General features: G+C 44.4%; 1 protein-coding gene across 2 annotated transcripts in view; it reads right to left on the reverse strand.

Annotated features, from left to right (window-relative positions):
• Positions 1–27,364, reverse strand: part of LOC141111115 (carotenoid-cleaving dioxygenase, mitochondrial-like) — a 79,102-nt gene that overhangs the window by 30,391 nt on the left and 21,347 nt on the right. For both annotated transcript variants that reach the window (XM_073603133.1, XM_073603132.1), the window contains exons 2-4: positions 12,619–12,814; positions 4,981–5,195; positions 254–369 (exon numbers count right to left, since the gene is read on the reverse strand). In XM_073603133.1, the coding sequence (XP_073459234.1) occupies positions 254–369; positions 4,981–5,195; positions 12,619–12,814 (527 nt within the window). The remainder of the gene's footprint in view (positions 1–253; positions 370–4,980; positions 5,196–12,618; positions 12,815–27,364) is intronic.

Raw genomic sequence — 27,364 nt, forward strand, 5'->3', positions numbered from 1 at the left:
TATATAGAATCAGATTTTTATCAAAATGTATAAATGTCTCTTTTTTGAAATGATGAATTTTGTAAATGTGTAATACTTTAGAACACATGATAACCACTGTTCCCCATAAATTTGAGTGACTAGACAAGTTGAAAACTACCAACATTTTTCAGTATTCTGGGTGGATATTTACAGTCAGGTGCCCTGTTCTTCATCAAAGTCCTTTGAATCTTACAAAATCCTTCCTGAAATCCATTTTTTTTTTAAATATTACCTTGTCCAGTGTTTTTAGACTCGCTGGATCCACTTTTCGAATGAAATTGGTCTCAGTGCTGACATAATAATCCCCTTTATAAATCACATAGTTTACGCTACAGTTGTCAGTGGATACTGAAAGGGATTGAAAAAAAAAAAAAAAAACACGAGTTATGTCAACAAACGTGTGTTGCAGCGCACAGTAACACAGGACTATGTATTGTAGTGTGCCACTTTACAAGCAGCAGTACATGCCGTGTTTTATGCATCAGGCAGTCTGTTCAAATGAATAGCTTGTCGTAAAGTGATTGTAAAGGCAGAAGGATTTTTTAAAAAGCCTTCTGTGTGCAGCAGCCTACCTCAGCTCCCCCTAATACTTACCTGAGCCCCCTCTAGATCCAGCAATGTTATAGGAATGTCTCGTCTGCCCAGGACTCCCCTCCTCATTGGCTGAGACAGCAGTGTGACACCATTGGCTCCCGCTGCTGTTAAAGTCAGTCAGCCAGCCAATGAGAATAGAAAGGGGGCAGGGCCAGGCTGTGGCTCCGTGTCTAAATGGACACAGGGAGCTGTGACTCGGCTTGGACGCCCTCATAGCAAGCTGCTTGCTGTGGGGGCACTCAACAGGAGGAAGGTGCCTGGAGAGCCAGCGAGGGACTCGAGAAGGAGGATTGGGGCTGTTCTGTGCAAATCCACTGCACAGGGCAGGTAAGTATGACGTTTTTTTTAAGTTGAAAAATAATAGAGACTTTACAATCACTTTAATCTAGGGATGCATCGAAATTTCGGCTGCCGATACATATCGGCTGAAAATGGCCTTTTTGGCAATTTGCCGAAAGAGAAAAATGGCCGATAATGGAACAGAAAATGGGGCGGGGCCTGGGCAGGGCTCCACCCCCAGCCCCTGGTGCCGCCCATTATGGGGGTGTCCTATAGCTCAGAAGAGAGCCGCCGCCGCCTGGTTGATTAGAGCGTCGGGAACATAACAGCTTTAATTTCAATAGCTGTGTGTTCCCGCCACATGCCGTCACATACAGCCCCTCCCCCTTGTCCGGGGAACTTTGATAGACAGATCACCCATCCCAGGATTGGACGTGTGATCTGTCTATCAAAGTGCCAGGACAAAGAAGAGGGGCTGTATGTGACGGCGCACAGCGGGGAACACACAGCTATTGAAATTAAAGCTGTTATGTTCCTGGAGCTCCAATCAACCAGGCGGCAGCTCTCCTCTCTCTTCCCTCTCTTCCCCTGCTGGCTAATTGGCTGCACTGGGGACACAGGCTGGCTAACTGGCTACACTGGGGACACAGGCTGGCTAGCTGGCTGCACTGGGGACACAGGCTGGCTAGCTGGCTGCACTGGGGAGACAGGCTGGCTAGCTGGCTGCACTGGGGACACAGGCTGGCTAGCTGGCTGCACTGGGGACACAGGCTGGCTAGTTGGCTACACTGGGGACACAAGCTGGCTAACTGGCTGCACTGGGGACACAGGCTGGCTAGCTGGCTGCACTGGGGACACAGGCTGACTAGCTGGCTGCACTGGGAACACAGGCTGGCTAACTGGCTGCACTGGGGACACAGGCTGGCTAATTGGCTGCAATGGGGTCACAGGCTGGCTAACTGGCTGCACTGGGGACACAGGCTGGCTAATTGGCTGCAATGGGGTCACAGGCTGGCTAACTGGCTGCACTGGGGACACAGGCTGGCTAACTGGCTGCACTGGGGACACAGGCTGGCTAACTGGTTGCACTGGGGACACAGGCTGGCTAACTGCACTGGGAACACAGGCTGGCTGGCTGCACTGGGGGCACAGGCTGGCTGGCTGCACTGGGGGCACAGGCTGGCTGGCTGCACTGGGAGCACAGGCTGGCTGGCTGCACTGGGAGCACAGGCTGGCTGGCTGCACTGGGAGCACAGGCTGGCTGGCTGCACTGGGGGAACAGGCTGGCTGGCTGCACTGGGGACACAGACTGGCTGGCTGCACTGGGGACACAGACTGGCTGGCTGCACTGGGGGCACAGGCTGGCTGGCTGCACTGGGGGCACAGGCTGGCTGCACTAGGGACACAGGCTGGCTGCATCTGACGGGCACTGGTGAGGCTGCATTGATCTCTTGTATCATGTCTGCAGTCTCTGACCATCTCCTGTACCATGTCTGCAGTCTCTGACCATCTCCTGAACCATGTCCGCAGTTTCTGACCATCTCCTGTACCATGTCCCCAGTCTCTGACCATCTCCTGTACCATGTCCCCAGTCTCTGACCATCCACTGGGGACACAGGCTGGCTAGTTGGCTACACTGGGGACACAAGCTGGCTAACTGGCTGCACTGGGGACACAGGCTGGCTAGCTGGCTGCACTGGGGACACAGGCTGACTAGCTGGCTGCACTGGGAACACAGGCTGGCTAACTGGCTGCACTGGGGACACAGGCTGGCTAATTGGCTGCAATGGGGTCACAGGCTGGCTAACTGGCTGCACTGGGGACACAGGCTGGCTAACTGGCTGCACTGGGGACACAGGCTGGCTAACTGGTTGCACTGGGGACACAGGCTGGCTAACTGCACTGGGAACACAGGCTGGCTGGCTGCACTGGGGGCACAGGCTAGCTGGCTGCACTGGGGGCACAGGCTGGCTGGCTGCACTGGGGGCACAGGCTGGCTGGCTGCACTGGGAGCACAGGCTGGCTGGCTGCACTGGGGACACAGGCTGGCTGGCTGCACTGGGGACACAGGCTGGCTGGCTGCACTGGGGGAACAGGCTGGCTGGCTGCACTGGGGACACAGACTGGCTGGCTGCACTGGGGGCACAGGCTGGCTGGCTGCACTGGGGGCACAGGCTGGCTGGCTGCACTGGGGGCACAGGCTGGCTGGCTGCACTGGGGGCACAGGCTGGCTGCACTAGGGACACAGGCTGGCTGCATCTGACGGGCACTGGTGAGGCTGCATTGATCTCTTGTATCATGTCTGCAGTCTCTGACCATCTCCTGTACCATGTCTGCAGTCTCTGACCATCTCCTGAACCATGTCCGCAGTTTCTGACCATCTCCTGTACCATGTCCCCAGTCTCTGACCATCTCCTGTACCATGTCCCCAGTCTCTGACCATCTCCTGTACCATGTCCCCAGTCTCTGACCATCTCCTGTACCATGCCTGCAGTCTCTGACCATCTTCTATACCATGTCTGCAGTCTCTGACCATTTCCTGCACCATGTCCCCAGTCTCTGACAATCTCCTGTACCATGTCCCCAGTCTCTGACCATCTCCTGCACCATGTCCCCAGTCTCTGACCATCTCCTGCACCATGTCCCCAGTCTCTGACCATCTCCTATATAAAAATATTTAAAAAAAAATAAGTTTCGGTATCAGTCATTTTCGGTATCAGTTTTGGTTTTCAGCCTAGTGTTTTTTCATTTTAGGTTTTGGCACCAAAAAAACCCATTCGGTGCACCCCTACTTTAATGCATTGTGCAATAATGCGTGTGCATTAATGCAGTCCAACAATATGAATAGAGCCTGCATGTTATACCACAATTGCATGTAAATCGAGATCATCGTGAAGATGTTCTAAAAAATGTAAAAAAATAAACAAAGTGACATACTGGGTCTTGTAGCTCCACAGAGATACTGTATGAGGGATGCCAACAGAACATAAGAGGACTTTTACTTGTCAAAAGAGATGCAATTGGGGCTTTTGGCCCTAAAGAGGCAAGGAATCCTCTAGTGTTCTAGGACTCCTAGTTCTACAAAGGCATGGAAGATATTAGTAGGACTTGAAATATGACTTTAGATCAAAGCAGAAAATAATGGGAGTTGTATTTCCATGGAGACAGGAGAGATACCAGTGGGGCACGCTGAGATTTGAGATTTATGGGAAGCACAGTGGCTAAATGGTTAGCAATCCTGCCTGGCAGCACTAGGGTTGTTGGTTTGAACCCCAACCATGGGACCATTTACACTGAGTTTGCATGTACTCCCTTGGCCTGTGTGGGTTTCCTCCCAAACTCCAAAGACATGCTGGTAGGCTAATTGTTTACTATCTAAATTGGCTCCTAGTATGTGTATGTATGGATGTGAGTTAGGGACCTTAGATTGAAAGCTCCTTGAGGGCAGGGGCTGATGTGAATATACAATACAGATGTAAAGTGCTGCGTAAATGGACGGCGCTATATAAGTACCTGTGAAAAATAAATAAATTTGAAGCTTTTCAGTGAGAAGAGGTACTTATTGGGGGAATCCTAGAACTTTTATTTGTATATATGCAAGAGAGATACTAGTGGGACATATTGGGACTTTCACTTGAACTTCAGAAGAGAGACAAGTGGGATATAGCAGTCTATGAGAGAGGCCATAGGGCAAGCTGGGATTTGTATTCCACAGACACAAAAGTGGACCATGCTAGTACTTTACATCCAAGAGGGAAACAAGTGGGTTGTTATGGGACTTATTCTACAAGCAAACAAAAAAACAGTAGGAAATATGCCATTGGGACATGCTAGTGATTGAAGTAGTACAAAAACTAAAGAGAGGCTAATCACCTTCACTGCCTAATTTTAAAAGCACTACAGACATAAGAAAAACCTAAAAGAACAACCTAAAGCCGGTCTAGGGAATATTTTTCTTTTACTGGTTTGAGTAAGCACCAAGTCACAGATCACGGTCTGTGGCCTCTGAGCTGCAGTTTGGGCACCAGAGATCTAAACACTACTGTTTCTATATATAAAAGTATATAGAAAGATAGGAGTATTTACCTTTTTTAAAATCGAATCTGGATTTCATGCGATCGTATACAGACATGCAGGGGTCTGGAGCTGCCAAAGTACCAAACTCTGAGCATACGATCCGGTTCTCCGTCTTATTCTTTATATAGGCGTCACTTTCCAGAAATTTGCTCATGTAGGTGACCGAGCCATTTTCAATGTGGAAGTTGTGCATTAAAGCCATACCATCAAACCAGTGATTGTACCTGTAACAGGAGACGCCATTCTTAAAACAAGGTAGGAAATAATAGAAACATCTCCACTGAGCTACATACAGTACATTATTGCTTGTTTGTAATTACATTAACAGCTTCTCTTAGGATATGACTGATATGTCAAAAACTGTCTTTTATTTAAGGATAGTGATCTTATGAAGCCATTTATTATCACATAGTTGTTTGGCTCCTTTTCAAATCATAATAACAGAAATCACCCAAATGGCCCTGCTCAAAAGTTTCCATCCCCTGGAATGTTGGGCCTTGGTACAGACACAGAAGGTGACACACAAAGGGTAAGATGGCAATTAAAAGGTTAATTTCCTACATCTGTAGCTTTTTAAATTGCAAGTAGCGTCTGTGTATAAATAGTCAATACACTTGTTAGCTTTCACATAGATGCACTGAGCAGGCTAGATACTGAGCCATGGGGAGCAGAAAAGAACTGTCAAAAGACCTGTGTAACAAGGGAATGGAACTATAGGATATTAAAGATATCCAAAGCCTTGAATATGCCAGTCGGTACCGTCAGTACTGTTTAATCACTTATTAAGAAGTGGAAAATTTGAGGATCTCTTGATACCAAGCCAAGGTCAGGTAGACCAAGAAAGATTGCAGCTACAACTGCCATAAGAATTGTTTGTGATACAAAGAAAACCCACAGGTAACCTCAGGAGAAATACAGGCTTTTGAGGCTGAGGAAGAAGCAAAGTTGCTTTGAAATGCGTTCCTGTTCCAGCTCCAGCATTTCCCTACTACAGAACATGGCTTCATATCCTGGGCCATGTGTTCCATCCAAGGCTCTGGCTCCCCAGTGACAGCGGTTCCCTGCTTCCATTCCTTCTCTGCTCCCTTGCCGATGACCAAGGAAAGACATCATGGTTATGTGTCTGATCTCTGTCCAAGAGGCTACCTGATTGTCATGCGGAGCTCTATTTTATCTTTGTGAGTGCTTTTTTTACATATTCTATTAAGATAACACACAGTGTATTGAAGTGCCTGGATGAAGGAGATGTGGATAGTGGATAGAGCTTGAACATGGATCTGATCAGCTTCTCTAATGCCGCGTACACACGGTCGGACTTTTCGTCTACAAAAGTCCGACAGCCTGTCCGACAGACTTCCGGCGGACTTTCGGCGGACTTGCAGCAGACTTTCTAACGAACGGACTTGCCTACACACGACCACACAAAAGTCCGACGGATTCGTACGTGATGACGTACACCGGACTAAAATAAGGAAGTTCATAGCCAGTAGCCAATAGCTGCCCTAGCATGGGTTTTTGTCCGTCGGACTAGCACACAGACGAGCGGATTTCGGGTCCGTCGTAGTTACGACGTAAAGATTTGAAGCATGTTTCAAATCTAAAGTCCGTCGGATTTGAGGCTGAAAAAGTCTGCTGAAAGTCCGGAGAAGCCCACACACGAACGGATTACCAGCCAGCTTTAGTCCGTCGGCGTCCGTTGGACTTTTGTAGACGAAAAGTCCGACCGTGTGTACGCGGCATTAGACTTCTGGCGATTCCTTGATCACTGATGTAAGCCACAGGCATGGCATTGTCTGACTAAACCCTGCAGGCAAACAGTCCAGCATTGAAGAGACAAGCAAATCACCCACAGTTCCAGAATGTTTGTCAGGAAACAGGCTTCCCCTGGCAAGTAAGAGCTCTGTAACGAAAGAGTGTCCAGGACTCCACCCCAACCCAAGAGGCTTGCTTCCATGCAAGACTAAGGAAGGATTACCCTGACCAGGGCCAGACTGGACAGCCACCAGGCCAGGCTAACCTGGCCCTTGGCAACAAGCGAATGCCAAAATCCAGTGAATTTGCCTTCTTGCAGCCAGGATGAGTTGCAATGGCATTAAATGTAGTTGGGCATAAAAAACTGCCTTGACAGAAACTACCATCAAGCTAAGGACCTTCATGCAAAAGTGGAGGGAGGGTCACATTTTTAAGAATGAAGAGTCTGTCCCTTGGGGGAGAAAGACTCTGAAATGAGCCATATCTAGGAAGCCCAGGTATTTCCAGATGATAATCTGGCAACAATGCAGATTTCACGAGGTTCAGGATCCATCCAAACCTCTGCAATTTGTGGACTGTCTGTTGGACATTGGCTGACCAGGTCTTAGCTGACTATTCCCATAGAAGAAGGTTGCCAAAGTATCTCATAATGGGTATGCCTCAAGAGTGTAGCAAAGCAAGCACAGGGGCCAGGTGCAGTATGGGCCTGGACCTGTGTAGCACTGTGCAACTGCAATTCTCAGTACACTAAGTGCCCGCTGCATGCCCAGACGTCACTCACAAGTGGGCATACTCCAGTTTCTGCGAGCAGTCATCTTAGGGACAGGCTTATAAAAAGACAAGTGCAGCAAAGCCCTAAACCCACAAATCACTCTGCAGCTGCAACACATTGTACACTAGGTGTCTGGAGAGAGCCCAGTGGTCACATTACAGGCAATCCCCATGTCTTCAGCTTCCCAGACTATGCAATCTGGATAGCTGCAACAGGGAGCTTTTCAAGCTCTGCAGTTTCTGTAGAATCTTGCTAGAAGAAGCCTTGATAAAAAGAAAAAAAGGTAAAGACTGTGATTTGTTTCTCTGAGTGAAGAATTCCATTCTCCTAAGACACTAGCAAAAAATTGAGGCATGCTGGGCATGAGAGGGGTTATGCTGGGCTGTTGTACAACTCTGGTTGGTTGCCAGTGTCCAATCTCCTGAAGGAAGCTGCATAACCCTACGTCTCTGAATACCCTTTTGTGTCACCTAATAGTTAAGAAATATAGAGTACAGTCCCTGCTACATGGTATAATGGTGACACATAGGTGGTCAGTGTATCTTGTTTTGTCCACTCTAAGCGCCCCTGTGCTGAATATTCCTGGGCCTATTGTATAAAGGCATGCCCAGGAGAGCTGTTTGCAGTCACATTACATGTCTATACTTATTGGCACAGCACTGAACACAGCAAAAATGTAGCTTTCAGCGGACTTCCCATTTTTCTAGGCCTGTCAACAAGATATTTTCAAACCAAAACATGCTTGGGTAGCTGCAAGAGATCTGGAAAGTGTCATACCAGATTGTATTAGCATATGCCTGTTTAACGCACATCTATGCCCCTTCTGAGACAGTAATAACAAGAGAGTCCTAGCCACTATTTCACTAATGTGCTATTACCCTTAACTAGAGCTTGGCTAAATAATGCAGAAATCATCAGCAAGTCAGTTCATCCTACTAACCCATGAATAAACTATGCATTATGCCGCATAACATGACCGGACTTTATGGCATACTTGGTCCAGCAGACCGGAGTCCGTCAGGCAATTCGATCGTGTGTGGGCTCCAGCGGACTTTTTTTCCTCAAAAGTTTGACGGACCTAGAAATGAAACATGTTTCAATTCTTTTCGACGGACTCGAGTCCGGTCGAAAAGTCCGCTCGTCTGTATGCTAGTCCGACGAACAAAAACCGACGCTAGGGCAGCTATTGGCTACTGGCTATGAACTTCCTTGTTTTAGTCCGGTCGTACGTCATACGTACAAATCCGTCGGACTTTGGTTGATCGTGTGTAGGCAAGTCCGTTCATTTGGAAAGTCCAACGAAAAGTCAGTCGGAATGTCCGCCGGACAAAGTCTGCCGCAAAGTCCGGTCGTGTGTACGCGGCATTATATTATGGGTAATGGGAAATGCATGAAAATGCCTGATGCCAGCTGTAATTTTTTTGGACCCTTGCTTGATTTTTTATTTTTTTTTAAACTGTTGGGAGTTCTCTTAGGTTTACCACATCTTCCTGTATGACAGCTATTGAAGAGACTTGGATTCTACGAGGGACAGAAATCATAAAGCAACAATAAAATGCTTCAGCCCAACCTTTTTTTGGCTGTATTACATAAGGGTCAAGACACTTCTAGAAAGTTTTAGTTTGCTTTGCTGACCTTAGATTAACTTTCAAGCTGAGTTCACACCTCTGACAGATGCAGCTCGCAGCAGGAGTCCGGTGCATCCCTGTTCTCCGTTTCAGGGACAAATTTTTGCCTGAATTCGGCCCTGAAACTGAGTCAAAGACGCATTGCATTCCTGTGCAAGCCGCTCCGCAGCCACAACAGAGATATGTGAATCAGCTCCATAGAGAGCCGGTCACAATCTCCTGTTATGCGAATTGGATTCGGGAAAAACCGCATCCAATTCGCATAGGTGTGAACCCAGCCTCATGGTGAACAACGAGCTAGGCTGAGATGAATGTATGTGACATCAGGTGCAGAAATTTCCCGAGTCAGAAAGGTTGATGCATTTCCCTCATCATCCACTTGTCAGGGCTGCCTTATAGCAGCTCTCTTCTCAGTGCTCAGCAGTCAGATAATTACCAGCCACTCATTGTTTCCCCAATGACTCACCTGGTTACCATTACCTGCCTCATTAGTCCAGCCTACAGCCAGCCCTTTTTGGCTATTTAAACTGCCTGGCTCATTCCTTCGATGTCTTTGCCTTGGTCAACATATCCAGTGTGTCTCTCTGCTGTGTTCCTGTTTGACTTTGCCTGGCTGACGTTTCTTCTGGTTCCTGATCCTGATCTTTGGCTTCGGACTATGGTTTTCTGATTCGGCGTGTCTGATTACCAGTTTCTAACCCTGGCTTCTGTTTTTGACTACGTTCCCGACTTGTATTATTTTACTATTACATTAACCACCTCCTGCCCGCGCTAGAGCCGAAAGACTGCTACAGCGCAGGCCTTAATTGCCAGGAGGGCGTCCATGTACCTCCTCCCGAGATCACGCGCTCTGTGATCAGCCAGTCAATGAGACTCAGTCTAAGGGGCCGATCCCCGGCCCTTACCACGTGATCAGCTGTCAGCCAATGACAGCTAATCACTTGATGTAAACAGAAGATCGGTAATCAGCTTTTCTTTTCCTCACGCTGACAACGTGAGGAGGAAGAAAAAAGCCGATCACTGGCTTCTGTCAGAGGTACATCTGTCCCTAACAAGAGCACCGCTGCCTCATCTGTGCCTACCAGTGCCACCTGCCAGTGCCCACCAGTGCTACCTACCAGTGCATATCACTGCTGCCTGTCAGTGCCCACCAGTGCCACCTACGAGTGGCCACCAGTGCCACCGATCAATGCCCATCAGTGCTTCATCATCAGTGCTGCCTATCAGTGTCACCTACCAGTGCCACCCATCAGTGCTGCCTTATCAGTGCACATCAATGAAGGAGAAAAATTACCCGTTTTCAAAATTTTATAACAAACTATGAAACTCTTAAACTCTTAAACTCGTTTTTTTTACAAAAAATAAAAAACCCAGCAGTAATTAAATACCACCAAAAGAAAGCTCTATTTGTGTGAAAAAATGATACAAATTTAATTTGGGTCCAGTGTTGCATGACCGCGCAATTGTCATTCAAAGAGTGACAGTGCTAAAAGATGAAAATTGGCCTGGGCAGGAAGGGAGTTTTAGTGCCCAGTAAGCAAGTTAAAGGTGTGATTTTAACAGCATTTTGTGTCTCTGCTTGGTTCATGATCCCTGACACCACTCTTCTGTGTGCAAAAACAAAAAAACAAATATTACCTCAGAGGTAACCCTGCACTAAAACAACACAAGGGAAAATTAAAATATTACACATTTCCCTTGGTGATTGGTGCTCTTTAATTGTACATGCATTCACATATACAGTGGGGAAAATAAATATTTGATCTCCTGCAGATTTTGTAAGTTTGCCCATTTCTAAAGAAATGAAGGGTCTATCATTTTTATCATAGGTGTATTTTAAATGATAGAGACGAATATCAACCAAAGATCCAGAAAAAACACAATACAAATGTTATAAATTGAATTGCAGTTCAGTGAGTAAAATAAGTATTTGATCCCCTACCAACCAACAATAATTCTGGCTCCCACAGACTGGCTACAGTGTGTGCTCATGTAGTACACAGATTAGTCCTGTCACTTTAAGAAGGTGCTCCTAACGACAACTCGTTATGTGTACTGTATAAAAGACACCTGTCCACAGAATCTCTTTCTTCCATTTAAACCTTACCATCATGGGCAAGACCAAAGAGCTGTCAAAGGATGACAGGGAAAAAGATTGCAGACCTGCACAAGGCTGGAATGGGCTACAAGACCATCAGCAAGAAGCTTGGTGAGGAGACAAATGTTAACCTAAGGGGTTAATCCTTTGCATTGTGTAAAGGCTGTTTAATCCTGTCTCTCTGATCCTTCTCTTTTTCCACTGTCTCCAAAAAATACCCTGATATTTACAGAGCCAGGGGACGGGCTACACATGCTCAGTTTGGTGTGTATTGCTAGTGAGTTTTTGTTTTTCTTGGGAGGGCGCATGTGATCAGCACAGGGCCAATCGGCACTGTCTAGACAGATGATCAGGGGAGAATGAAAACTTCTCCTTTAAGCTTTACTAGGAACTGATAAAAGTCACAAGGCTGCTATATACTGCTGTTGAGAAAAGGTATTTATCAGTTTATATTTACTAAAATAATTGCATTTCCATGTTCTGTGTACTGTGGGAGACTAGATATAGTGAATCCAGGTTCTGGGATTAGGAACACTATAAAAGAGAAGCATTGTTTTTTTGTTTTGTTTTTTTAAATTCATACTTACCTAGTCAGATGCAGCATCAGACCATTGCTGCATCCGTCCCCCGCTGTCTCTGCACTGAGAACCGAGCCACCGAACACCAGCGATGGCTCGGTTCTCACAGATCCCCGAGAGTAGAGCTGCTGCCTGTCAGTCAGCAGCTCTCCTCTCTGCTTCTCCACACTCATTGGAGCGCTGAGCTGTGGAGGGGTGAGAAGGGGCAGTCTCAGCGGCTCGCTGAGACTGCCATCAGTCAAGGCAGCTGGCGGATCCATACTTCGGAATGACGTGGTGCAATGTCAGCGGCGAGCGGACTTTAGACCGCTCTCCGCTGAAAACAGGTCACAGGAGTACAAAACAAATTGCACTCCTGTGACACAGAGGAGAAGCCCAGCCTAAAAAGCTCAGGCTGCACTTCTCCTTTAAGGATTTAGAAAAGATCTGTAAAGAAGAGTGGACCAAAATCCCTCCTGAGATGTGTGCAAACCTGGTAACCAACTACAAGAAACATCTTACCTCTGTGCTTGCCAACAAGGGTTTCTCCACCAAGTACTAAGGCATGTTTTGCTTGGGAATCAAATACTTATTTTATTCACTGAACTGCAACTCAATTTAGAACATTTGTGTCATGTGTTTTTCTGGGTTTTTGGTTGATGTTCGTCTCTATCATTTAAAATACACCTATGATAAAAATTATAGACCTTTCATGTATTTGTAAGTGGACAAACTTACAGGATCTGCAGGGGATCAAAAAATTATTTTCCTCACTGTACAAGCCTACAAACACCACAATCTATATTACATTGCGTTAACATCAACAAATAACATTCTTACTTGTCATTTCCGAATTCAAATCGGCCAGGTCCATTACGTAGAAGACTGCCTTGGATCCATTTTGGGACGGCACCTCTGATCTTGGCTGGAATCGGCTGGGGAGTTTCTTGCACAGTTTGGAACAGAGGAGCTATGCATTCTACATTGGCTTGCGTGGAGAAACATACCCTCTCCCACACACACCACTTCTTAACAACTAAAACAAAACAGGGAGGAGAAAAAAAAGGAAAATTTAAATTTATTTAGGTACAGAAAGAACAGCATTAAACATTCAGATATATACTGCAACACTCTCCTAGCTGAACCGTCCTTCCCATCAATGCACTGTAGAACAGTTGTGGTTCATGTGATGCTTAGAAGCTCTGCTAGAGAAACACATTTTACTAATCTTTGCTACTGCCCTTTCTTTTGGATATGGCTGAGCAAGAGGATTGCTACCACATATAGAACAAAATGCACTTCCTCTCCATCACCGGACACAGAATTTAGCCATTGCCTAGCTAAAGACTTAAACCACAGTTTGCATGGTATGATTTACAGCCATGTCCTGAGACAAGTACATTTTTAGTTTGTTCAAAACATAGGCAAAAAAAAAACAAAACCTTGATTTCCTATGAAGTGTGACCAAAACAAAAATATAATCTGCATTAATGCAACAAACATTAATGTATACAGTATGTACAGCAGTGCACAATATAAAAGTCCATTAATGTACTTTTTTAAGCTGCAACTTTTGAAATGAGACTTCCATTAAGTGTATACATTTTAAAACTGTAACCTACTCAGCTGTCTGGAAGCTGTGTGGTAAACTAGGTTTGGAGCTGTCCCAGCTAACCAGAACAGCCGCAGAGCAGTAGGTAAGAGTTATGCCGCGTACACACGAGCGGACTTTCTATCCTACTTGGTCCGGCACACTTTCCGACGGACTTTGTCCGCCAGGTGCGCCGGACTTTAAAACGAACGGACTTGCCCACACACGCCGGGATTTTCCGGCGGGCTAAGTCCGCCCGTCTTTCCGACGGACTTTCGCCGGAGTTCCGGCGGACTTTCAGAATGAACGGACTTGCCCACACACGGACAAGTCCGTTCATTTTGAACGTGACTCAGGTGCGACGGGACTAGAAAAGGATGTCAATCTTGCCGCTTTTATCGGCGAGATTGACACCTTGCGAGCCCCGTCGCGGGGCATACCAGGCCCTTAGGTCTGGTATGGATTATAAAGGGGAACCCCGCTACGCCGAAAAAACGGCGTGGGGTCCCCCTAAAATCCATACCAGACCCCGATCCGAGCACGCAGCCTGGCCGGTCAGGAAAGGGGGTGGGGACGAGCGAGCGCCCCCCCCCCTCCTGAACCGTACCAGGCCGCATGCCCTCAACATGGGGGGTGGGTGCTTTGGGGGAGGGGGGCGCCCTGCGCCCCCCCCCCCAAAGCACCTTGTCCCCATGTTGATGAGGACAAGGGCCTCTTCCCGACAACCCTGGCCGTTGGTTGTCGGGGTCTGCGGGCGGGGGCTTATCGGAATCTGGGAGCCCCCTTTAATAAGGGGGCCCCCAGATCCCGGCCCCCCACCCTGTGTAAATGAGTATGGGGTACATGGTACCCCTACCCATTTACCTAGGAAAAAAGTGTAAGTAATAAAACACACTACACAGGTTTTTAAAATATTTTATTAAACAGCTCCGGGGGGGGATCTTCCTCCGGCTTCGGGGGTCTTCTTCCGGCTTCGGGGGTCCCTCCGCTTCATCTTCTCCCGGCGTCCGGTTGGTTCTTCTCCGCTCTCCGGCCTCTTCTCCCGGTGTCGCAGGTCTTCGGCCGGCCCCTCCGCTCTCTTCATGTAGCTCTATTGCGAGCGGAGGTCCGGACTTCTGGGCTTCTTGGCTTCTTGGCTTCTTGGCTTCTTGGCTTGGCTTGGCTTCTCTTCTCTTCCCCCAGATGTTGACACGACGCTCTCTCCGGCTGGACTGGTTTCTGAGGGCTGCGTTGTGACTTATATAGGCGGAGACCCCGCCCCCATATGATGTCACAGTCCCTGGGCATGCTGGGACTGTGACGTTTTAGGGGGCGTGGTCGACCACGCCCCGACCACGCCCCCTAAAACGTCACAGTCCCAGCATGCCCAGGGACTGTGACATCATATGGGGGCGGGGTCTCCGCCTATATAAGTCACAACGCAGCCCTCAGAAACCAGTCCAGCCGGAGAGAGCGTCGTGTCAACATCTGGGGGAAGAGAAGAGAAGCCAAGCCAAGCCAAGAAGCCAAGAAGCCAAGAAGCCCAGAAGTCCGGACCTCCGCTCGCAATAGAGCTACATGAAGAGAGCGGAGGGGCCGGCCGAAGACCTGCGACACCGGGAGAAGAGGCCGGAGAGCGGAGAAGAACCAACCGGACGCCGGGAGAAGATGAAGCGGAGGGACCCCCGAAGCCGGAAGAAGACCCCCGAAGCCGGAGGAAGATCCCCCCCCGGAGCTGTTTAATAAAATATTTTAAAAACCTGTGTAGTGTGTTTTATTACTTACACTTTTTTCCTAGGTAAATGGGTAGGGGTACCATGTACCCCATACTCATTTACATAGGGTGGGGGGCCGGGATCTGGGGGCCCCCTTATTAAAGGGGGCTCCCAGATTCCGATAAGCCCCCGCCCGCAGACCCCGACAACCAACGGCCAGGGTTGTCGGGAAGAGGCCCTTGTCCTCATCAACATGGGGACAAGGCGCTTTGGGGGGGGGGGCGCAGGGCGCCCCCCTCCCCCAAAGCACCCACCCCCCATGTTGAGGGCATGCGGCCTGGTACGGTTCAGGAGGGGGGGGGGGCGCTCGCTCGTCCCCACCCCCTTTCCTGACCGGCCAGGCTGCGTGCTCGGATCGGGGTCTGGTATGGATTTTAGGGGGACCCCACGCCGTTTTTTCGGCGTAGCGGGGTTCCCCTTTATAATCCATACCAGACCTAAGGGCCTGGTATGCCCCGCGCTCGCCGCAATAGGAAGATTTGTTTTTCCTATTGCAGCGAGCGCGAGATGCAATACCATCCCCTCGTGTCGCATTTGGTCTGTCGGACCAGCCTACACACGAGCGGGCTTTCCGTCGGACCAGCACACACACGAGCGGACTTTCCGCCCGAAACTGAGTCCGACGGAAAGATTTCAAACATGTTTGAAATCTAGGTCCGGCGGGCTTTTGGGAAGAAGTCCGCCGGAAAAGTCCGCCGCCGCCCACACACGGGCGGATTGTCCGGCACACTCTGGTCCGCCGGACCAAGTATGCCGGAAAGTCCGACCGTGTGTACGCGGCATAAGGCCCCATTTACACTGTATGGGACCCAACACATCTCCCCACTAGAGGTACATTTTAGTGAAAGCTCATCATATGCATAGCATCCTATTCATTTTGAATGAGCTGATTAACGTTGTGCACATTAATGTGTGTGCAAAAACATGCATGCTTTAACCCTTTCGCTGGCAGGCCATGTGTTCCACTTTTAAACTCAGCTGCCCACATCATTTTTGCAATTCTTCCATTGCTTTTTTTTTCCCTTACAGCTTTCAGAGTTTGTAAAAGACCCCCCAAACTATACATTTTCTGAAAGCTCATGACCAGTAGAATACAAATAAGGTGCTACTGATTTTATAGGGCATAATGAAATTTGTGCAAATGTTTACCAAAGCAATATTTTCGCTAAAAATACACTCAAATCTTCATTAGCAGATACAAACAGCAAATTTTACAAAATGTCTGCTAATTCCTACTAAATACAGGGGGTCCCCGGGTTACGAACGAGATAGGGACTGTAGGTTTGTTCTTAAGTCGAATTTGTTTGTAAGTCGGAACAGTACCTTTTTTAAGTACAAATCCAGTCTCAGAGTCAGGAAGTGAGATTAAATCCATCTAATGAGGATACAGACAGTATAATTTTTTTTATTTTAATTATTCTTTACTTTTTTTAATTACTTTGTTATTTTTTTTTAATTTAATTAATACTGTATTATTTTTTTTATTTTTTTATAAATTTTTTTTCACTTAACTTTATTGCTATCACACAGGAGAAAACAATTCCCTGTGTGATAGCAATTGGAGGTGACAGGTTCCCTTTATTGACCCTGTCACCTCCTAGCACTGCTAGATTTTCTGTCAGAGCTGAGAGGGGAGGAGCACAGCTCTCCCCTCTTACTCTTTACATGGCGGCAGGGACAGGAGGAACAGGTACAGTACACTGCATATTAAGCATATTACAGTACTGCTCACAGGCTGTTACAGGCTGCTCACCTGATGGCACAGCAGGGAGATGGATAGATGCTGTGTCCAGGCAGGCCGGCCGGCCGCGGTGCACCTCCGCGGGGCAGCGCTCGTAGGAAAGACTGGGGATCCTGGAGGCTTCACTAGGCCGGACAAGGCCGCGGTGACGTCACTCGGGCCCCGTTCGTAAGTCGGATGTTCGTAGGTCGGGGACCCCCTGTATAAAAGCTTAACCTGAATCGAGTTAATAAATAACAAATGTTTGTAAATTTTAAAACTGCACCTTTTTTGCGAAATGGTGAAAATGAAAATGTACACAAAACCATAAATAACCAAGTTTCTCAAAAAAATCTGGGAGGTTTTCATTTTTCACTTACAGCTTTCAGAGTTTGTAAAAGACCCTGTAAGCTATACATTTTCTGAAAGAATAAAAGGAAGGTGCTACTGATTTTTAAGGCCCCGCAATATTTGTGCAAATGTTTACCAAAACAATATTTTTGCTAAAAATGCACTAAAATCATTATTAGAAGATACAAACACAGCAAATTTTTACAAAATTCCTGCTAAATCCCTTCTAAATATAAAAACTAAACCTGTACTAAGTTAATAAATAACAAATATTTGTAAATTTTAAATTGTGCCTTTTTGAGAAATGGTAAAAACCAGATGTCCGCAAACATTTCTCTAAAAATCTGGAGGTTTTAATTTTTCACTTACAGCTACTGATTTTTAAAAGGCACCTCAATATCTGCGCAAATGTTTATTAAATTAATATTTTCGCTAAAAATACACTAAAGTCATTATTAGTGGATTCATACATGTCAAAATTTACAAAATTCCTACTAAATATAAATGTTAAAACTGTATTGAGTTAATAACAAATATTTTGTATATTTTAAATTGCACCTTTTTCTGAAATGGTAAAAAGGTGCTCAAAACAGTAAATAAAAACAATTTACTCTAAAAACTGGAGGTTACGATTTTTCCCTTACGGCTTTAAGAATTTGTAAAAGACCACTCAAACCATAGATTTTCTGAAAGCACATGACCTATAGAATAATAAAAAAAAGTGCTACTGATTTTGTTTAGGCCCCACAATAGAAATTAGAAACTAAAATCCCTATAATTGGATACATACTGTACATGGCAAAATTTACAATATTCCTGCTAAGTTCCTACTAAATAAAAAAGCTAAAAAACTGTATTGAGTTAATCAATAACAGATATTTGTAAATGTTAAATTGCGCTTTTTTTGTGAAATGGTGAAAACTGAAGGTATGCAAAACTGTAAATAAAAACAAATTACACTAAAAATCCAGGAGGTTATCATTTTTCACTTAGAGCTTTCAGAATTTGAAAAGACCCCCCAACCATACGTTTTCTGAAAGCAAATGACCTGTAGAATAAAAAAAAGTGCTACTGTTTTTTTTTGGCCCCACAATAATTGTGCAAATGTTCAAATTGCTATTTCACTAAAAATACACTAAAATCATTATTAGTGCACATAAACACAACTCCTGCTAAATTGCTACTAAAGCATTGCTCACATGTGGAATAAAGTGTATGCCCTCAGAGGTCCACATTTACCTGCACGGAATACATGTGCATCCCTGTACAGGTAAACAAGGCCTTGCAGGGGTGTACGCTGTGTATGTCCTGTAAAAAACAAGGCCTTAGGCCCCTTTTACACGGGCAGACCAATTGGGTCCACCTGTCCGTTTTTTCAGGCGGACCTGATCGGACCATACATTGTTCTCTATGGAGAGGCTGATGTAAAATGGACATGTGGTCTGTTTACACCTGCCTGCATCCGATCCAATCCAGTCTACCAAAAACAGTCGGATAGGGATCCGTTTCCCATTCGTCTAGCAGATCGAATCGGATAAGAATCAGATGGAAATAGACAGGTGGTGCGTTTCCATCCATCCGCCTCATAGAGAACAGCAGGCTGTGTCTGTGTCCTCTCTGCATAAGTGGAGCAGACACGGACCTGCCACCCCCCTGCTCTGTGGGGATCAGCGGACAGATCCCCCCACTGAGCAGGCGAATCTGCTCGGAGTCATTTCATTTGAAAGGGCCTTACTATTTTATTTTATTTTTACTTTTTTTTACAATATTTTATACCTTTTTTTTGCCTTTGGTGAGATATCAGAGGTCTAAACAGACCTCAATATCTCATTTTTGAGACAGAGAAAAGGGACTAAGAAGACAGTCCCTTTCTCTTCGGCCTACGCTGCACATCACATAAATGATTAAGGAGTCACTCCTATTCATCATAAACTAACACATAGTAGACCAGGTTAGCAATAGACACAGGAGTGATTGGTAGGGATTGCTGTCGGGGGGGGGGGGGGGGGGGAATAACTCTGATCAGAAGATTGTAATCCGCTGACCAGAGCTACAGGTTTGTTCAGCAGAGTCTACTGAACAATTTTGCTATAAGGGTATGGCCACTGAAGTGACCATGAGGTTATAGCAGGAGGAGGAATCAAGTCCATACAGCGTAAAGACCCGGCCAGCTGGAGGCAGTGCTGTAGGTGGCAGCGAAAGGGGGTTAATGTGCTGTACTTCCGTGGTTAGGTGCGAACCTAGTGTTAAAGTGATATCTTTGGTGTTTTACTGGACTGTGTTCCTAGGTAACCCTGTATGGGAGATTGCACCAAAGATTGTACCAAACAAAAGTGCGTATTGAATTCGGACATGTGGGTTCCATATTTCTGCTAAGACATTATCTACACTGTGCTATGGTAGTGGAAGACTGCACATGGAGAAAATCTCACTCAAAGTGCTGCACCTTATACAGATTTGATTTTATAATACGCATTTGACCTCTGTTGTGCAAATTTACCAGTCCAGATAGACGTGACGACATTGCGTCTGTTAGCTTTGCCCAATGCGTTGTCATATGTGATATCTTGCACCCCTGATGTCACATATGAGGAAACAGGTTGGGCAGACTGGTAAATTTGTGTAGCATTGTCTGGAACATTTTACCATGCATCCCGGGAATGTTGTATTCACAAAGTGCATACTTGTTTTATCTATGGACTCACTGTACTAATTGTATCAGCTTTCATGTTTTTTATCTCTTTTTGAACATAGTGTTTTTTATTATTGTACTTTTTTCAATAAATATTTTGAATCCAATTTTTTCACCTCTCCATTGTTTCCATGCCTACAAAGTCTGGTTTTTGGCTACTTTTATAGTATCCTCTTTTTTGCCTACATATTTTCGGATGTGGCATTGGTAGTGTGTCTTCTTCTCATTGTTCTCTTATTTTCTTTTACATCACATGGATGGCCAAATGTGTGCGTGCGTGCATCACTTACCTGGGGAAGAGATGGCACCATGATGGAAAGAAGACAAACCAGAAGAGGCAGGGGTTGTTTTGGCAGCAAATGAGGGAACCTACTCAATATTAGGTGGGTGGTCATAAGGTTATGGCTGATTGTTGTATATAAACAATGGTGAGCTGCATGTTATAACTGATAGATTCCTGTGCTTTAAAACATCCAGCAGACTCATAAAAATACATATGATTTACAAAAAAAAAGTAAGGTATGGAGCACAGATGATCCTGCTTTGTCTTTATTCCGATGATATATGTCACAAGAAACAAAGAAGTTTGGGGGGGGGGGGTGTTAACCCTTAAACCCCCATCCATTGTTGAAAGGCATGTGGCCTGGTATGATACAGGAAGGTGGTTTATTAGGAAACCTATATTCTTTTTAAATATCATGTTCAAAAGGAATATATCATAATCATGAATTAATGTTATTTTAATGGGGTTTTTTTTTACCCACTGAATGGTACTTTTTCACTACTTTTTTGTTTCCTTATGGGTACATGTCCCCCATGACAGTGCCCAGCTACCCATGCTTAATTTTTAGCTTTTAGTAGCTTGAAAATTAGCCTATAAAATTGGACAAGTTTGGCCTTCCATACACCACACTAGTGGTGGTACTGGTACCGTGTTCAAGGCTAACAAACCATATATAATATTAGATAGCTGAACATTCTCTACCCCTGCTGTTACATGTTTGTGAGCAAGATATAAAGGGATCAGTACTTTTGCACAGCACTAATCAATCATGTTTAACCACTTGACCTCCAGAAGGTTTTACCCCCTTCATAACCAGGCCATTTTTTGATATTCAGCACTGCGCTACTTTAACTGGCAATTGGTCACGCAACACTGTACATAATTAGGGCTGGTTAACACCACAAAAACACACTTCGGATTTGTTCCGGATGTGTTTTTGATGCATTTTGGTACGTTTTTGGTGTGTTTCCAGATGCTTTGTTTCCTTTTCCTATTTTATTTCCCCCGCTATACTAGATCCAGTGCATTTGTGATTCCAGTGCATTCTGATGGGTTTTTGATGCATTTTACCGTGTTCCAGTACAGTGCAGTATGTTCTACTTTTTTTTTTTTTTCCTGGAACTGACCGTACTGGTGTTAACTATGCCATTGGAAACCATAAAACCTACCTTCCATGCGTTTTTGATGAAAAAAAAAAAAACACACTGGACTGCATGTGGTATGAACTGGCCCTTTTTTTCACACAAAATAGAGCTTTCTTTTAGTGGTATTTGATCACCACAGGGCTTTTTATTTTTATATTATATAAAGAAAAAATATAATATAGACCTAAAAAATTTTTTGAAAAATAAATATATTTTCTACTTTGTTAACAAATATATCTAATAAAAAAAAACTCAAAAACTAAAATTTCTTTATAAATTTATGCCAAAATGAATACTGTTAAAGGTCGTTGGGAAAAGAAAAAAAAAAATCACAATAAGTGTATATTAATTGGTTTGGGGCGAAAGCTATACAGTAGCTTCTACAAACAATGAGATACACACACACACACACACATATTTATACATACATAGCTATAAACCCTGTGCTGTAGTGGCGGTGATCAGCGAATTCTAGTGGAACTGCGATAGTGTGGCGGGCAGTCTGGCGCTAAAAGACACTGGCTGAGAGGGATATTGATGTCACTAATACAATGATATTACTGTACACTGAACTGACACTGGAAAAAGGAATAACATCTAGGGGCAATCAAGGGGTTAATTGTGCCTAACGAGTGTAATGTGTGATGCTTTTTACTTACTAATCTGGCTGTTTTTCCCCCCTGATTTTCAAGAAGAAACATCCAGATTGCCATTCCTATGTCCACAGAGTTCTGTGCATTTGTAAACACAGAACTCTGTGTATGATTGGCTACAGCCGATCAGCAGGTTCATGGCCAAGATCATTCACTGAAAACTGCTGTCAAATTCGTGCTGTACCAAATCACAGCACAGGTCATCAGGGGGCTCCTTTCTGGGAGCCTCAAACCCAGAAGTAAGGAGGCAACATTTATTTACGTTGCTGAGCCTGCAGCTGTCGCTCAGTCACATTAAATCTACTGTGACGGAGCAGCAAGGGGTTAACAACTGTTATACGAGCTGAAACTGTCACTTTAGTCATGAAAAAAAAATGTTCACGTTAATTATTTTTAAGGTGTCTCTGCTACCTTCCATGCGTTTACCCCTCTATGAACATAGTCATTTTAGCAAAAATATAAAATACCCATACCGTCATGTAGTGAAATTTGTGCAAACACTATACAGATTCTGAAAGGCAATAGAACTTTTTATTGGTGTAAAATGCTATGAAGGTGACCAAAAGATGACTTATCAAACTAAAAATACTATTTTTTGGGTGCTACAATATTTTTTAATATACTCTGTCAAGCAAAATTTGCACACTTTTAACCACTTGCCGACCAGCCGCCGTCATTATATCGCAGCAGGTTGGCACAATCCCGTGAATCGCCATAACTTTACGTCGGCTTGTGAACTCGCTTTTGTGGGCACGCTCCCATTGGCCAGCAGGGGAGCCAATCAGTGGGTCAGGTGGACTCAATGTCCCTCACGATCGTTCCCTGCAGTGACAGAACAGGGATCTGCCTGTGTAAACAAGACAGATCTCCGTTCTGACAGGGGAGAGCACACAGATCCTTTCTTTCTGCTATGCAGGAAGATGGATCTGTGTGTTTCCCCAATCACACAGTCCCCCATACAGTTAGAAAACACATTGAGGGAACACATTTAACCACTTGATCACCGATGTTAACCCCTTCCCTTGTCATTAGTACAACGGTGCATATTTTTAGCACTGATTACTGTAATAATGTCACTGGTTCCCCAAAAAAAAGTGTCAAAAATGCCAGTAAGATGTCTGATCTGACCGCCGCAATCCCGCTAAAAATCACTGATCGCCGCCATTAATAGTAAAAAATAAATAAACAATAAAAATGTCATAAATCTATCCCCTATTTTGTAGACGTGATAACTTTTGCGCAAACTAATCAATATATGCTTATTGCGATTTTTTCCCACAAAAAATATGTAGCAGAATACATATCGGAAATGTTTTTAAGCAGAAAGTAAAAAATTTGGGTTTTTTTTTTTTCAAAATTGTCACTTTTTTTTGTTTATAGAGCAAAAAATAAAAGCCACAGAGGTGATCAAATACCACCAAAAAAAAGCTCAAAAAGGAGGACATCAATTTTGTTTGGGTACAGCATCGCACGACCGTGCAATTGTCAGTTAAAGCGACACAGTGCCGTATAGCAAAAAAATGGCCTGGTCAGGAAGGGGGTAAATCCTTCTGGAGCTGAAGTGGTTAAAGTCTACGAATCATTTGATTGTGAAAAAACACATTTAGTAACAATTTGTGGACCCTTAATTCGTACTTTACTTCAATATTTTTATGAATAATGAATATAGTAGGTAACTTTAAACAGAACACATTAAAAAAATGAAAAGTAAAATATTACTTAATTTTAGCAAAAATAGGCAACACCAGATAAATGTAACATTTTACAAAGAAGTAAAAGTGTTGAAATAATTGTGCTCTGTTGTATCTTTCTCGTGTTTTACTATGGGAGCAATGTTAGAAGGACAATTTCTTGAAGACCATGGAAATGTTTTGTTTCCAGCAGCTAATTCCATGATGTCAATCAATATGTCCAAAAAGGAATTTTTGGTTAGTTAGTTAGTTCATGTAATACCTTTACAACCCATTCATGCCTGGCCTTGCTGTAGACTGTTATGTCGGGGTTCCCAAATGGCAGCACTGGCAGAAGTAGCTTTTTCTACCATTGCTTGAACATAATGGACATTGTGGTTGTAAGCAAGTGCAGCTAGTTGTAATCTGGCCATCATAGTGTCCATAAAAAAATCATTTTGTTTAGGAAGGTATTTGAGTGCAATGCTATGGTAAACCTCAAGTTCCTCAGTATGGCAGAATTGAGAAATTTGGGGAAGGTCTCTCACTAGTGACTTGTTTTGCACAATGTCTTTGAGACGGTAAAATGCAGTGGTATCAATCGTAAGCCATGTTCTTTTAATGTTTTGGTCTTCTGTCGGTTCACCATGGTTACAGGAATGGTATGTGGCAGCATCATTCCATCTATGAATGTTTACAATGTGATAAACAAGAGAGTTCCATTTCTCAAGCAGAATTTGTTTGTTCCCTTTGCACGTGCGAGCGCACAACCATAAATGATTTTTTTATGGGGTTTACCCACTCAGCAAGTTCCTTGCATGACTTTTGGTGACTAACTTCTAGAATTTCTTTGACAACATCTTTTGCCAGGTACCAAACATCAAATTGATGCTTGATTTTAGTGTACTGTTCTCTTATTAGGTTTCTAATGGACACATGTCGGTCAGTACATATGATCTTGATGTTGAGATTTTTCTCCATTAGCTCATCAAGAGCAGCTTTAAAAGTAGTCTTTTTCAATGACGTTGAAGAAACAATTCCACATATTTGCTGTACATTTAATGCAATATTTTTTTGGATGAAGACTATATAAAAGAATAAACACAGTACTTAGCACTATTTCCACGCTTGTCTCTCTGACTGTCCCCAGTTAGGCATAGAGGTTTTGCTCCAAATTCTTGCAGGTTTTTCTGAATTTCTATATTCCAGTGGTGGTCAATGGTTGGGAACAGATACTGCTTTTGGAATTTGTAGTATGTGCTCTTTCCAATAGTAAGGATATTCAATAAAAAAAAAATAGTTTCACCTTCAAATAATTGAACCCACTGCACAGAATTGCAGCAGATATATGTATGTTCCCAGCCGGTCTACAACCTATTTTTGGTTGACTGTCCCACAAGTGTGAAGTATGTTCTTGAGCACATTTCCCATAGAGACTGATTGCTGAACCAATCACTTTTTTGGAAATGGCAACAATGGGTTAAGAGCAAATTGTGTAGGCTTGACAGGTCATATCTTTAAAAATCATGTTCAAACAACTGTCAAATATTATGTATCTACGCTCTAATACAGGGTTGCATTCCGCTGGCAGTTGTAGAGATGTGAAATCTTCCAGAACAGGAAGGTCTTTAGAATCTGGAAATTCTTCAGCATCTGAAATATTACTGACATGTTGTGAAATATGAAAAGATTTGCCAAACTAACCCCTGGAGAGTTTTTCATTTTATGAGACTTGGCAGCCTAGGTCAAAGTTTTAGGAAGCTTAACATCACTGTCAGCGAATGAGGAGGTTTTCTTACTTGTCGAGCTTGAAGATACAAAAAGCACTTGGAGTTTCACATATGGTGTTTGTTAGCTGACTTGAACTGCTTACAATACCATAGCTGGTTGTACTTAGATTAGCTGGCAAAACAGGTGGAGGCTCAGTAGGGTACTGCTTGGAAAGCAAGGTAAGAGCGGGTGCATTGATAAGGTTGCATTGTATGGCTATATTTCTTCCAGCAGAGGTTTTAATTGCTTTATTGTTTTTCCCGCACAGGAAGATCAGTGTCATGTTATCCACATTTCATGCAAGAATCTCCAGTATCCATTGCAGAAGTCCTTCTGTGCTTAACCTTAAACATTCCAAATGGTGGAGGAGGATCAGGTTCAAACAGAGTTGGTAAAGCATCAGGCTTCATCACTTTCTTGCCATTGTCAGTGTCCCAGTAGTTGTCTTCGGTGAAATGCCTTGAACACATTCGGAAACTGTCATATTTCTTTCCCTTTAGAACTTTGTTAGTATAAGCATCCAAATCATCATTATGTTGTCCAGTTTGTTGGAGCCGTTTTCTAATAATGTTGATATCTTTCGGAAAGACATGCAAGACGACATTTGGATCTTTATTCTTGCGATTAGTAGAGCATTGCTTGACTACACAAAATGGCATCTTGAAGTTTTCTTTGTATACACTGTAGAAATTAGATCACAGGAAACTGTAAATAAGAATTTTGATTGACCTATGTAAAAAAGACCTAGTTGCAAAAGGGATCATTATTTTAGGGTACTTTTTGCTTTGTGTTATAGTTATATTATATATAGTTCTAAAAATTATATTGAATTTCTACTGCAAATAAAACATTAACTCCATCATGGTGGAAGGTAAAAAACCCTAAAGTGATTTTAAAAGACAACAAAAAAAAAACTATGTTGTATTTTCCTGCTCTGTGCAATGACATTGCACAGAGTGGTCCCTTACCTCCTCTTCTGGAGTCCCCCACTGGCACTGTCCACTCCTCTTCTCCAAGGGCTCCCCAACAAGCTGTTTGCTGAGGGGGCACCCGTGTGGGTGCACTGTCGAGCTGGGCTGTGTGCATCCATAAACACACAGTGAGGCTCAGCCATGCCCCCCGGTCCTTCTCACAGGATTTGTCAGGCAGGAGCCTATGGCTCCCGCTGCTGCCTGTGTCTCCTGTGAGAGTGAGACTAGGAAGAGGGACAGCGCTGCTGCAGACAGGACCGTATCAGTGGAGTCAGGTAAGTGCCTGGGTAAGTGCGGTATTCAGTGGGGTGTTTTTTTTACCTTAAATGCACAGAATGCATTAGGGTGAAAAACACTAATGCCCTGTATACACGATAGGATTTTCCAACAACAAAATATGTTTTTTTTCCGACGGATGTTGGCTCAAACTTGTCTTGCATACACACGGTCACATAAATCTTGTCGGAAATTCCGAACGTCAAGAACACGGTGACGCACAACACGTACGAAGTGAAGTTCAATAGCCAGTGTGGCTCTTCTGCTTGATTCTGAGCATGCGTGGGATTTTGTGCGTTGGAATTGCGTACACACGATCGTAATTTCCGACAATGGATTTTGTTGTCAGAAAATTTGAGATCCAGATCTCAAATTTTGTTTGTTGGAAAATTCCGACGGAAAATGTCAGATGGAGCCTACTCACGGTCGGAATTTCCGACAACAAGCTCCCATCGAACATTTGTGTTGGAAAATCCTATCATGTGTACAGGGCATTAGACTTCAGAACCACTTTAATGTCTGAACCCAGTTTTGCAGGCTCTCACAGATGAAACAGTAAAGGGGTAGGTTCCAATACTAGTGATCAATGCGATTGTCTCTCTCAGTGATCAACAGTCAGTCCTCTAGGCTCCCAATCAATAGTCCCAAGCCAGGAGGTGTATATACACATACACACACCACAAAAGGAAAATCCCACTTCCATAGAAAGC

This window comes from Aquarana catesbeiana, linkage group LG10 (genome assembly GCF_042186555.1).
Source record: "Aquarana catesbeiana isolate 2022-GZ linkage group LG10, ASM4218655v1, whole genome shotgun sequence".
Taxonomy (NCBI): domain Eukaryota; kingdom Metazoa; phylum Chordata; class Amphibia; order Anura; family Ranidae; genus Aquarana; species Aquarana catesbeiana.